The sequence below is a fragment of the Clavelina lepadiformis genome, chromosome 3 (assembly GCF_947623445.1).
Source record: "Clavelina lepadiformis chromosome 3, kaClaLepa1.1, whole genome shotgun sequence".
NCBI lineage: Eukaryota > Metazoa > Chordata > Ascidiacea > Aplousobranchia > Clavelinidae > Clavelina > Clavelina lepadiformis.
In genome coordinates this window covers 14,860,259-14,873,159 of record NC_135242.1, presented here as the reverse complement: position 1 = coordinate 14,873,159, position 12,901 = coordinate 14,860,259, and the positions used below count along the sequence as shown (strand labels likewise).

The following is a 12,901-nucleotide window of genomic DNA, read 5'->3' as shown; positions in this document are numbered from 1 at the left end:
ATTATACAACAATGTTTTAGATGATTAGGTAAATTAATGAGAGGAGGTATCATACAAAACACTGTGCAGTAGGCTAGTATAAGCCTACTGGGAAATTGGAATGCGATGCCCAACGGGAATTTAATTGTTAACAAATTGACTTTTTTCTTCTTATCTCGTTTTTTTTTCTGGCATAGTTAAATCAAGCAGGCTGCTTGGTATCGTTACTCAAGTATCTATGAATCTATGCAGTGTTTTTGGGACGGAAATGGTCTCTTCAATTTCTTCAATGGTTTACCAAAAATTATATTTCTGCATCAACAGCAGAAAATTAGTAATTGATTAATTAATTATTAATCATTAAATGCCAATGTCTCATAAAATTTCTTAGCGGTAGCTCAACCTTAAAAAGCTTTGTACCAATGTCTGACTGAGTACATGATACTTGTTGCCTCTGGTCTGTCCAGGTAGTCGTATATTTGTCATATTTTAATAAACCATGTGCACTTTTACTCAAAAAGCAAATTTAATACAAGTGCATACAGCCCAACATTGTATTGCTGATATCTAGTTTATTGCAGTGACAGTCTGCTTGACGCTCTTATAGAGTCTGTCTCCATTATTTCCAATAGTTAGTCTTCACAAAATTCTTTTACCTTCATAAAATGAGTTATCATTTAACGAAAACGTTGACTTTTGTGGTAATAATTTTGAACAGTTCCACACAGCATTTGATTCTGCTATATTATTTACGTTGATCGAGACCTTTCAAGATGTATATTATGTAATATATCATAGTATATTGCATATATATATATTACATATATTATAGTATATCACACTGGTGTGAAAATCGTCATACAGTATACTAAGGTAGCTTCTACAGTCTATACAACTAAGTAGTTGTGAATATGCGATGTGCAGGCAAATTAAACTACACAACGATATAGCCTACCTCAGGACAGCGCAACAACAACGATAAATGTTGGGAATAAATTGGCTATGGCGGTGTTTCAAGGTTTATGGTTGGGCATGAAATTTTTGAAAGTGGCTGTTTCACCGTACGTGCAAGTATTGTACATTACGTGGCCTGCTAATAAAGATTGGCACTTTAGTGGGGAGAATTGAAAATGTACCAACGATATTACTTTAATCAACGAGAGGTAACAAAGACGTTATGGAACGTGCCGATATACTGTATAGATTTTCGTCTTTTACTATAAGTATCGCATCGCAATTGATGATAAAAACGCTTTTGAATACAATAAGTGCTGCAGTATTTATAGTGTTTATTATATTCAACCGAATTAATGTAGCCTGTAGGCCTACTTCTAAAAGATTGAGCGTAATCTTCGTCAAGAATTCCAGCACCCGTTCGAAATTTACTTTCATGTGCAATTAGAAACACTTTAGTTTGACAACAAATATTAATCAGTATTATAGTTTAATGAAGATAATTCAACCAGTAAAACATTTTTTGACCATAGCATCGACCTTTTGTATAGCGGTGAACAATAGCACGAGTAAACTCTTTTTTTCTTGCTTGGTCATATAACTTGATTTTATTGTTTTCAAGGCATGGTTATCTTTCGCGACAATTCGAGAGAAATCATGCTCTCAAAAAGACCGGCAAGAAGTTAGCTTCTGGTCCCTAATTACCTATACATTATCTTTAACTAACTACTTCTATTTGTAAATAGTTGAATGAATAACTAAGTAGCATAAAATTAACATCGCCTGCAAATAACTAACAAAATGAAAAAACAATCAAAAAGTTTCCAAATTAACGTTTTGAGCAATGTACCATAGAATCAGTAACCAACTTCACGCCGGTCTCAAATGATTGTCTGATAGAAAGCCAAAAAACGCATTTTTTTCTCTCGAGGTCAATCGATACTGCAGCTGTATTTTAGTAGACCACTGCATTCACAGGGTTTAGTGAAGCCTGGAGTGGTGTTGCTTGAGCTAAATTAAGCTCAAGTTACAACCTGTGTTTCGTAGATAAATGAAAATAGAGAACAGATTGCTGCTAAAATTAAATTTGTGTATAGGTATGGCGCTTTCTGTACGTCATTCCGTTGACCTTGAGTGAGTTACCGATATACAGAGCGAATACTAGCTTTAATTTGTGTAATTAAACATGATAAATAAGTGTAAGTTGTCAAACGGTAAAAAGGGACTATACTACTGTACTAACCTACGAAAGTGCAGGGTAACATACTGAGGTTCGAACTCTCGTGATGTAGTATGTTACTCCTTCATTTGCATAGATTAGTGTTTTTCTAATCCAAAAATCTATGAAATGGTTCATCTTTTTGTCAATTGACCTATTTTTGAAAAGAAATATTTTTGCCGATTAGGATTGCTATTGTTTTATATGCGATTAGCTCAACTTTAACTATGGTGCAAATTGTGTAATAAGCTAATAAAATATATTATAAAATATATTATAAGCATAAACCTTTAGAGTTTGGCCTTTCTAAGCTAGTTTGCCAAATGAAAATTATATTTACGTAAAAAGTCGTTGCAATGAGTGTCACAGTGGCAAATATATAACACTTTAGTAACTAAAAAGCTGATAAGTTTCGAACAACGAATTTTCTTTATATCTAAGTAAAAATGAAATGAAACAGTTGCTTTAGGCATTCAAACATATAACTAAGATAAAACTACTGGAAAAATAGAATACTTAGATTATATGCGTGCGACAAAAAGACTATGCTGCAATAGCACGAATTAATTATAACAGTAAGTCCTCGACGTTGTTCGGTGTAAAATTTGGAAATGTTGGAGCCAAACAATAAAAATGAGAAAGCGACAAACTGCACAATAATAGACGTGATAAGGAACTGATTTATGAATTCTGATAAATTTTTGGAAATGCCGTTTTCGAAAGTTTTTTTAAGTGGTGTATTAAACTGTTAAATTAATAATGCTTCTTGAATTTTTTATTCGTAATCGTTTTTACATTTCCGTTGGATTATGAAGTGACTTAGATTAATATGGTTTTCTTTGCACTCTAAGCATGTTTATGTACTGCTATATGTTTTTTATTGGCTTACTTGTTAATATTTATTTATTTGCCTGTGTTTCGCGACTCTGATACCAAATTATAGGAAAGTCTTAGCTATGTAAACTTATACTATACGTATTTTGCGCGTTTTGCTGGGCATTTTTGTTTTTGTGCGTTATACTGTACTTTTGTACTGCATAGTGCACAAATGTCTAAACCGCTTTATCTAATAAAGCGTGAAGGTTGCTATTTTCCGTTTTCGCTTTTTTTCGACCTCCATATTAAATAAATTTTACTTGCACAATTATTTCAAGCTTGGTTACGGAAGCAAATAATTCTCTTCCATGTTGTTGGTACGTTGGACCGAAAGTCACTATATGACGCCAGTCTGCTGTTTCTAAATACAGAAATACCCCAAGAATCAAATGATTTATCTCGATTTCGATCTCGAAAATATTTTTGTTAACTGTATCGTTATCTTTGTGCGGTATATTATCAACGTTTAGTGAAATGAATGTAGCTTATAATGACTTGTCCCAACCTATATTATAATTAGTTATTAAATTTTTTTTATAACTGACAGGTTTATAGGGCAACTATTGTACTTTGTGCTCATATTGATATCATTTGGTTATAGATAAATCTGCCGCAAAAGTTCTAGTTCCAGCCATTTTAACAAAATGGCGTTTGCCGGCACGCTTGGATATGACGCAGCGTCAGGTTTTCCGCGGTCTTATCACTCGTGCGAAATAAAACAACAGCCCGTCTCCCACGAAGTCTTATTGCCGCCAACTTATTCCACGTACAATGGGGTATCCCGCCATAATTCTGATCAGCAGCACACTTTCTCAATTACTAGTTCACCTACATTTTTTCGTCAAGGTGCTGAAGTTTATGCATCGTCACCTTGGCAAGCGTCGAGTTGCAATCCAAATCCAGCTAGTCCCTACAAATATCAATATGGTGAACTTCAACTTGCCTTACACAATTCAACCTCTTTGAACTTCAACTTACCCGTTGGCTTTCCTCACCATGCTCTGCAAGCAGGGCAACCATTTTTTCCGTACAATGCCTTCCAGCATCCTCAGTCAGACCTGCGGCAAGATCTCACTTGCAAATGGACTAGAAAACGCTCAGTTGCTTTTAATACTGAAAGTTCCTATTCAGCTGACAATAAGTTATCGAACTACCAAGTGGAAATATGCAACAATGTTTTCCATAGCATGTTAGAACTTGTAACTCATGTGAACAGGGATCATGTTGGTGGACCAGAACAAACGGATCATACCTGCTACTGGCAAGATTGCCCACGAAATCACAAACCATTTAAGGCAAAATACAAACTAGTTAATCACATCCGAGTACACACTGGTGAAAAACCTTTTCTGTGTCCATACCCAGGCTGTGGAAAAGTGTTTGCCAGAAGCGAGAATTTAAAAATACATAAAAGAACCCATACAGGTACGACATTGTATTGTACTGCATTTGCATAAGTTCATTTGCGCATCAATAAAATGTTCTAATACATGAATATTAAACCTTTATGACATACTACATAGCGCCTAAATACCGATAAAACTATTCGTACAGTCAAACGTACATTGACAGGAATGTATAGGTTGCATTAAAATTACGATATGTTTTTCATTGGCAATATTCTAGAGTTGTAAATTCGTCAATATGCTGAGTACTATATACTTTTTCACGTTTTCTAGGAGAAAAACCATTTTGCTGTGAATTCAATGGCTGTAATAGAAGGTTCGCCAACAGTTCCGATCGGAAGAAACATACACATGTGCATACAACAGACAAGCCTTACTTGTGTAAAGTATGTTTACTTTAACTTAATTATACAAGTAACAATATCAAGTATTATCTATATACAAGCGACGATGTATGATATACGTATATGATTTACGGCGTATTTTTATTTAATTTGCGTTACCCAGCCCTAATATAAAATTATTTCTCAGCGGTTATTTTTAATGGCAAACTTTTTTCATTAATAGGTATACGGGTGCGATAAAAGCTACACGCATCCAAGCTCATTAAGAAAGCACATGAAACTGCACGAAGCTAATGGAGATATTTCCTGCAGCGGAGAGCTTGATATCGGTCCTACCGGAATTTCGTTACCTTTATCATTATGTGCTGTCAAGAGTGTTAATACCATGCACCAAGTTTCTGCAAAAAGTGCATCTTCGAAAGACAGCTGCGCTACTCCTACAAATGATATTTGTCAAGCAAACATGTCGCCGTTTTCATCTGTTTCTTCAACGGGAGAAACGTCTTCACCTTCCACTTCGGGATGCGATGAAAGCACAGTGCTTCCTTTTTTCCCTAATCCCAGCATTAGCACATCTGAGCCTGTGCAAGAATCCAAATATATTGTGGAAGAACATTTCCAGGAACTAGTTCCTTCAGAGGGTGCGTGGTCTTTTGGTATTGCCACTAGCGACGAACAGGCAGCATGTGGTTACACCTCAAAGCCACACTTTTCCACCAGTAGCATTGACTCCTATTATTGCTTTCAGCAACAGCAGTGTCATTTTCAAACCCACAGTATGCCAAATCATTTTGCGTGTAACGTAAAACCAAATACATGTAACTTTACTCATTTATCATCCAACTAATTTACCATTCCAAGGGCAAATACTTACAGCAAAATTTGTGTTTTAGTTATCTTGTACCATACGATGCATTTCATATATGCTTTTATTGTCCTAATACCGTTTCTTTGTGAATATATTGTTTGTCGCTTACATCGTGCCTTCTCTTGAATACGTACTTTGCTCGTTTTTTGATAAAATTTTGTTGAATGTTATGTTTACCGATAATTAATTGCTACCTAAAGTGTCTTAAATTTTAGCGGATTTTTAAATTATCTATGAAAAATCTAAAAAACGAAGTTTACTTCATCTTCCTTTGTTTCGAGTGATTGATTTATTTTGACGCAATGTTTCTTTGCAGTGAAATGTGTCGTTTAAATAAGCACCTCTTTGCCTTAGGAAAACTGTTGGGGTTTTTCATTTCGCTTTTTGTTCAAAACGCTTTATGAACGCGATTCTTGTCTTACAATAAAAGAGTAGTTTAACAATGTTTGCGTATATGTTGCACGTAACAATATACATGTACCTCGAAAACTCACTATATGTGAAATAAAAACTTATAGCATAGAGGTCTACATTGACTTTTGAACAATTCAAAGTTTTGACAATTATCTAGGAAAGGACAGCTTAAAAATAAGTCAATGCTATTCTTTCACAGCTAAGGTTCTAATTAATCTGTTGTTATAAAAAGCATTCAGCTTTCACATTGGAAAAGACTATACTTGATCAATAAACTTGAAATATACCTACACCCAGCTTTGACCATTAAGGTTTAACATCAATGTAAGTTATGGTTATCCTTCAAAATTTTGAAACTCTTAAATTATTTTTTTCGGTATTATTTTCTTGTATTGAGAGCATGTGAAACAAGCGGTCAAAGGGCATCCGCTAATACCGTTTTTACTAATCCGGCAAGAATAACAATCATGGGAAAGTTTTTGAACAAAACAGATCTAAGGCCAGTTGGTCCCCCGAGATTTCATTTTTCGAAAATATTTGTAATTGTAACCATTTTGTCACGGGCCTTTTCAATTAAAATAGTTGGGATGTCCCTTCGAAAAGAGTCATAACTTTATTACCGTAAAACCATGACTACAAACCTTTATGCAATTTAAACATAATATTTTGTTTAATATGCTTGTCTGTAGATGTGTATGAGAATTGCTTTCTTCCATGCAACGTTCCCATTCGCCCAGTTAAAACGAACCAGATTAAGGTCATTTTCTAACTCGCTTTTCAAATAAGGACGGCCAAGCTGAAACTCATTAAATTGCAGTCTTACTTTTGTTCTTTTTGTTTGTCCTTCTAAGCAGATCCAATAATCATGCTTGGGTGATCACAGTTAAAAGGAATAAAATCATTTATTGTTAGCCAAGACGTATTTCAGTCTCAGCGGGAAGTTATCATGACTCAACTTGTAGTATACAGTGAGTATTGCACTGTTGCAGCAGTTCCAGTAATTCAAAACGTATAAATGGTTCGGTAAACTTGACGCCGTTAACTAATTAGATAAAATAACAAATCCTTATCTTGATTCGTTACACTGTATACGTAATCAGACTCGCAGCCGAATGATTTTGGTAATTATTTGGATTTTATTCTGTGCTATTGTTCAAACTCAAAAGATCATCCCAAAATATCAAAAGCTTTAAAAATTCATTTTGTGCTGATGCTGTTTATTGTTTTGTGGGCTTATTTTGGTGGAGGTATGTTCACGCGTTTTCAAGTTGACACAATTTGCGTGTTATGACGAGAAAAAGTATAACAGTATATAATGAAGCTCTTGTCATGGTAATGTGATGAAAGTGCGAAGAGTTTTTAAATGAATGCTTTTTCTGATTTGTGGCTAATTTATGTATCACCTTGTTTTGATCAAAGTTGGGCATTCCATATATATTGATTAAAGGTACAGTACATAAAACCATTCGAGTTATAGTTATATATTTCACATTGGTATTTCAAAATGTTTCATAACTTGTATACGGCTATATTATTTCCCAAAACTGCATCTTTCGTCTATTTTTATTATTACAATCTCGGTGATTGCCTTAACTTGGTATTTGATTTATGATTTTTGCCTTTTAGTTGATCGTTAAACTACGAAGAGCTTTAGTGGGAAATATTGCAACCCGCTGAGATGTCCTACTGCGTCTTTGTGCGCTTCCCTCAAAGGAACCATCCGACAGTCTCTTTCCCCAAACTTTTCTCATTGACATTTCAAAAGACCTTAGTCGTAGTTTTAGCAATTCGTCACGGATTGTCATTATTATTGGGGTGGACTTTTCAATAACGTCATAATGCAATGCTTAGCTGGATGCCACTTATTCCTCTGACGTGTCTAGAATAAAATATTTAAACAAATTAAACGAAACCCTCAGATTCTGTTTGAAAGGAAAAATTATTGGATTTTGTATTTCCTTCAACAAAAACGGAATGTTGGACTATATGTAGGGTCACGTATTACTTTCGTAAAAAGTTTAATGGAATTTTGAGTGAAATTAGAAAACAACAAAGCAAAAAATCAGTAAATTTATAATACACTGCTGTAACTATAAGCATAGAACCAAGTTACAAACATATCGTTCTCTTTTTTAAACGTGAATATGTACAGTACCATTACGATTAACCTATATATTATAAGATGCCTATCTGACAAAGGACTCATTCCAGCCTGTTAACAGCAGAAATTACAGCAATGTTTTGGATAATGCTTTAGTTTTTTTCTTATTTAAGTGTCACGCAATACAGATGTTATGTAAAGATATTAAAACTTTTTCCTTTTAATATGGTATGAAATCAGTGTCGAAGTTCAAATTAATTGTACTTGGGAAATGGTAATTGGTACAAATGTGCGTATACACTAGGGATGTGCCACGAGGAAGATTATTCGACACGAACGAATCCCGAATCTATTCGTATTAGAACCAAACAATAAAAATTCATCCAAAAGTTGTCAAGTCTTGCTTGTAACATGATGTAATCGATAAAAAATCGCTTTCTTTCAAAAAATAGTGTTTAAAAAACGATTGAAAAAGAAAAATCGTTAGGAAAACGACCTTCATTGTAAGTACTGCTGACTCTAGTTTAGCTTTGTTGGGAAACCAAATCATAATTTTTGACAAAAGTCAGTAAATTTATAAGTAATATTGTATTCGGGTTCGCCGTTGTTGGTATTCGTATTCGCCCGAATTTTCCATAAAGGCGATATTCGGCGAATCTATTCGGGTTTGGGTTCGTATCGGCCCATCCCTAGTATACACTGTGGGCGTCCTTACCGCAGCCTGTAGTAGCATTGATTTGACTTAGTTTGGTGTCGACTTGACTTGATTCAGGAAAAAAAGAGATCCGAACAAAAACTCCATGGATAAAAAAATCCTGGACACAAACACCGTCAATAGTAAACAAAAACCTCCAAGTATTTATTTGATATAGGTGTATCAAAAATTGTTGATAAAATGCTGTCTTAGAAATTAAATACAGTAAACAAATTGACGCAAAGTATTGTAAGCATATACACACCGGCGTGAAACTGGTTACCGGTTCCTTGGTTACTTTTTCGCGTTGGAAGCTGGTTACTTATTCAGTCAGGTTTCTTATTTACGGTTGAAGCTTATTACCTGTTAACTGGATACTTGAACTTGATACCCTTGAAGGCCAATTTCCAATTATTTGATGCAAGCTTAGTTTATATAAATTATGCATATACATGAAATTTATATAAACTATCCTACCTGGATAAGTTCACTTTTTAATATTTATTGATTTATTAAAGTTTTTTTTAATATGGTTCACTTTTTATAAACATTATTTGATTTGATATAACTCAATTCGAGTTTATTTTGATTTTTTAAAAATTTGTTTCGATCTTTTGTATAATTTGTTCAATTAACATGGAGTTAAATAAATACAATTAAATTGATATAATGTTTTTTGAATTTATCTTGATTTTTATGATTAAATTTCAGCTATATGGCTTTCACAACAGGTAGCAAATGATTTTCCTTGGTGTATGACTCTAAACTGCAACCGATGGTAAGGCTCTATCTTGTAAATATGAGTTGTGGGGGAAATGGATCAGTGGAATGACCTCTCAGCTACCATTATTCTTAAGTCCACTCTGATCTGCAGTGTTAAACCCTGTAAGAATGGCAACTACGACTCAAATAAAGCGCTACAAACAGCAAGATAGTGCACATCGGTACATATCTGTGTATGGATTCTGTAGCAGAATTCCTATGGCATCTACAGTACCAATGACAGACGGATGAACTCGACTAAAACTTATTAGCCGCGCACGATCTCCCAGGTTAGCATAGAGAAATGCGGGCGTGAAAAGTAGCCTAAAATGGCGACCTATCACGTCCATTCATCCTCTGGTCACTCCAGTGACAAGAAGTGCGACAGTAGTGAATTTATCAAACAACCATGTAATCACTTTTTGCAACTTTCATTTTAAAATTGAGCAAGGATACAATTGTAATAGCTTACTAAGTAGGTAGACCAACCCCCATAACTCGTAAACCCAATTGTATTAAATGCCCTCATAAACCAAATGTTTATCTTTTGCATCTCTGGCTGGCGATGTGGATGACGGCGATGAGATGACGGCGATGACGACGATGTGGATGACGGCGATGAGATGACTGGCGATTTAGTTAATGTAGATATAAGATTTACTCTGTCTGTGTCTAAGTCACAAACCGGAAAAGCCATTTAACGGCGGGGTCTAGAGACGCCAAATTTTCACAGAAGGTGCAACCGTAACCATGAAGGTGATTACGCGAGGAAAACAATAGAAAAAAGCACGCGTCCGCTTGTGGATCCAGCACGAAAACTGACATGAAATTTGTTGAACTTTTTGCTATTACTCGACGTAGATTGGGTCGATTTCGACAATTAAAACATTTCCAACACGGCAAGACATTCCTATTTCGAACAATGTAATCGCTTTTTGTTTAACTGCGGCAACAAGCGAGGAAATCGAAAATATACGAGCCTTGCTCTCTTCACCAAAACGAAACCAGCTTGTCTACCTTTATATATGTGGGATTTACTCAGTGTGCCTCTCTCTGTGTAAGACACAAACCGGAAAGACTTTTTCAGGCGGGGCCTAGAGATGTCAAATTTTAATAGAATGTGCAGCAATTTATTACCGGAAAGATTATAAAGCCCTTCGTTTTTCGATCGACCCGATGGGCACGAAACACCGGCCTCTTGACCATTTCCTATGGCTGCTTTGGAAAGAAAACGAGGAAGAAAAGCACGTGTACGCTTGTGGATCCAGCCCGAAAATTGGCTTGAAATTTGTTGAACGTTTTGCTATTACTCAACGTAGGTTGGGTCAACTTCAACAACTACTGCCTTGTTGTGGCAGGGGAGCTTGAGTGCCTCGATGAACTTTCGAACTACCTACTGGAAGAAATTTTGTTTCCAAAGGGCTACCCATACCAGGTCAGGTCGAAAGTAAGAGGTCATACTAGAAGTTGTCCAAAACAATAAAACATGAATACGCACAAGAATGGCAGTTATACCGCATCGTTCACCGCACGGTTTAACGAGGAACGCGTTCAAGTTTTAGGTAGAAAGGCTTGTTCGAAAAGAAAGCGACATTCTTTTCCACAAGCCGTCCAGAAATTGAAACACACCAACGCGTACGCAACGTGTTTGGGAAGGCGACTGGGATCAGCGCATAGTACTTGTACTCTTGGAGATCCTACTCGTATTCGCTCACGAATTTGTCAAAGGCTAACAGTTGGGAACTGGAATGTCTTTTCTCTGACAGGAAAGGAGCAGGAATTAGTTGAAGAAACCAAACGGTATGGCTTAGATCAGGGCCGGACCCGGCCCGCAGACAGTTTCCGGTCTTACATGATAATGTGGCCTGTGGCCACAGTCTGCCGCAATCCCTCACTACTTGCTTACTAAGTCAAATGTAGTGATTGTTATTTATTCTTTAAGAAGAAGTGTTGCTTAAAGAAGAAGAATGAAGAAGAATGCTTAAAACTTAAAGTTTACATTAAATACGATTTATTCCTTGCATAGGTGGATAAACACACGATTAATGTATCGATTCAGGAATCCGGCCCGCCAAGTACTTCTTTTTCTCATATCAGGCCCGCCGACCGAAGAAGTTGCCCACCCCTGGCTTAGATATTGCAGGGATTTCTTCAACGAAGCACCGTCGCTCCGGAACTGTTCAGCTAGCTGATGGATGGAAACTCTTCTACTCTGGTGTCAATCCAATAAACTCTGCCCAAGCGGGTGTGGGGATACTGACAAGTCCCCGGCTGGCAGATTGTGTAGATGAATGGAAACCGTTAGGAGGTCAAGTGTGCATGTTTAAGCTATATGGCCAAAGTCTGTTTTGTATCCAGATGTATGCCCCAAACTCAACATCGCAATACCTCGAGTTTTTTGATGAATTGGAAGATGCCCAGCAGAGGGTGGTACCCAATGAAACTACACTTCTATTGAAAGACTTCAATGCACATGTTGGAACTGATTACCATACATGGAATGGTGTAATTGGAAAGTATGGTGATGCAGATCTCAACGACAACGGAAGGTGTCTCTTACACCTATGTTGTAACAATGGTCTTAGCATTATGAACAACTTTTTCCAACACAGAGATGTGCACATGTATCCCTGGTACAGAGATGGTGCACAACAGCGGTCGTTGATAAATGTTTGCATCGTTTCAGCCGAATTTTTTCTTCTGTGATGGACGTTCGAGTTAAACGGGGAGCTGAGCTATTTAGTATTTACCGACCACCATCTGGTTGTTTATAACCTGCAACTCTTAAAACATCTGGCGCCCCAAGATTTTACAGAATCAAGTGGGAAGCCAGGGGTATGCTCGAGTTTCTTGAGATAAGCTCTGAATACTGCTGCAGGAGTTCGGTATTGATGATAGCTTACTAGTAGCCATTAAATCAATGTACAACTGCCCTAAATTTGATGTCCGATTGAACAATGTAAATTCCAAACTTTTCATTGTGAATGTTGGGCTCCACCAGGGGTGTGTGCTGTCAGCCTGTCACCAATCCTTTTTATAGTTCAGATGATTCAGATCCTTTTTGAATTACACTATAGTGTGATTTAAATAACATCCAACTCCGTCAACGTGTTGAATAGGCTTCTGTTAATCTACACAAGTCATTTCATTGATAGGTTTTGCGGCTACAGCCCAATGGCCCTCCCCCAAATACACTATCAGCGGCTCGCAATTCTGTAACGAAACCCGAGCTCGACACCGACGAAGCTATACGTAATACCCTTGAGCAAGGCATTAACGACTTT

The 12,901-nt window shown here is 36.4% G+C and overlaps 1 protein-coding gene and 1 long non-coding RNA gene across 2 annotated transcripts; one reads left to right on the top strand and one right to left on the bottom strand.

The window, feature by feature from the left end:
- Positions 1–461: 461 nt before the first annotated feature.
- On the bottom strand, positions 462–4,148 carry LOC143450484 (uncharacterized). Its single transcript, XR_013114701.1, has 3 exons — positions 4,007–4,148; positions 3,861–3,938; positions 462–635 (listed from the first exon to the last, which is right to left on the bottom strand). It is a non-coding gene; the product is annotated as an uncharacterized LOC143450484 (long non-coding RNA).
- Positions 3,673–6,156, top strand: LOC143450483 (uncharacterized). The gene is made up of 3 exons (XM_076951048.1): positions 3,673–4,453; positions 4,708–4,820; positions 5,002–6,156. Exons 1-3 carry the CDS (start codon positions 3,673–3,675, stop codon positions 5,623–5,625), a joined length of 1,518 nt encoding a protein of 505 aa, XP_076807163.1. The 3' UTR covers positions 5,626–6,156.
- The last annotated feature ends 6,745 nt before the right edge of the window (positions 6,157–12,901 follow it).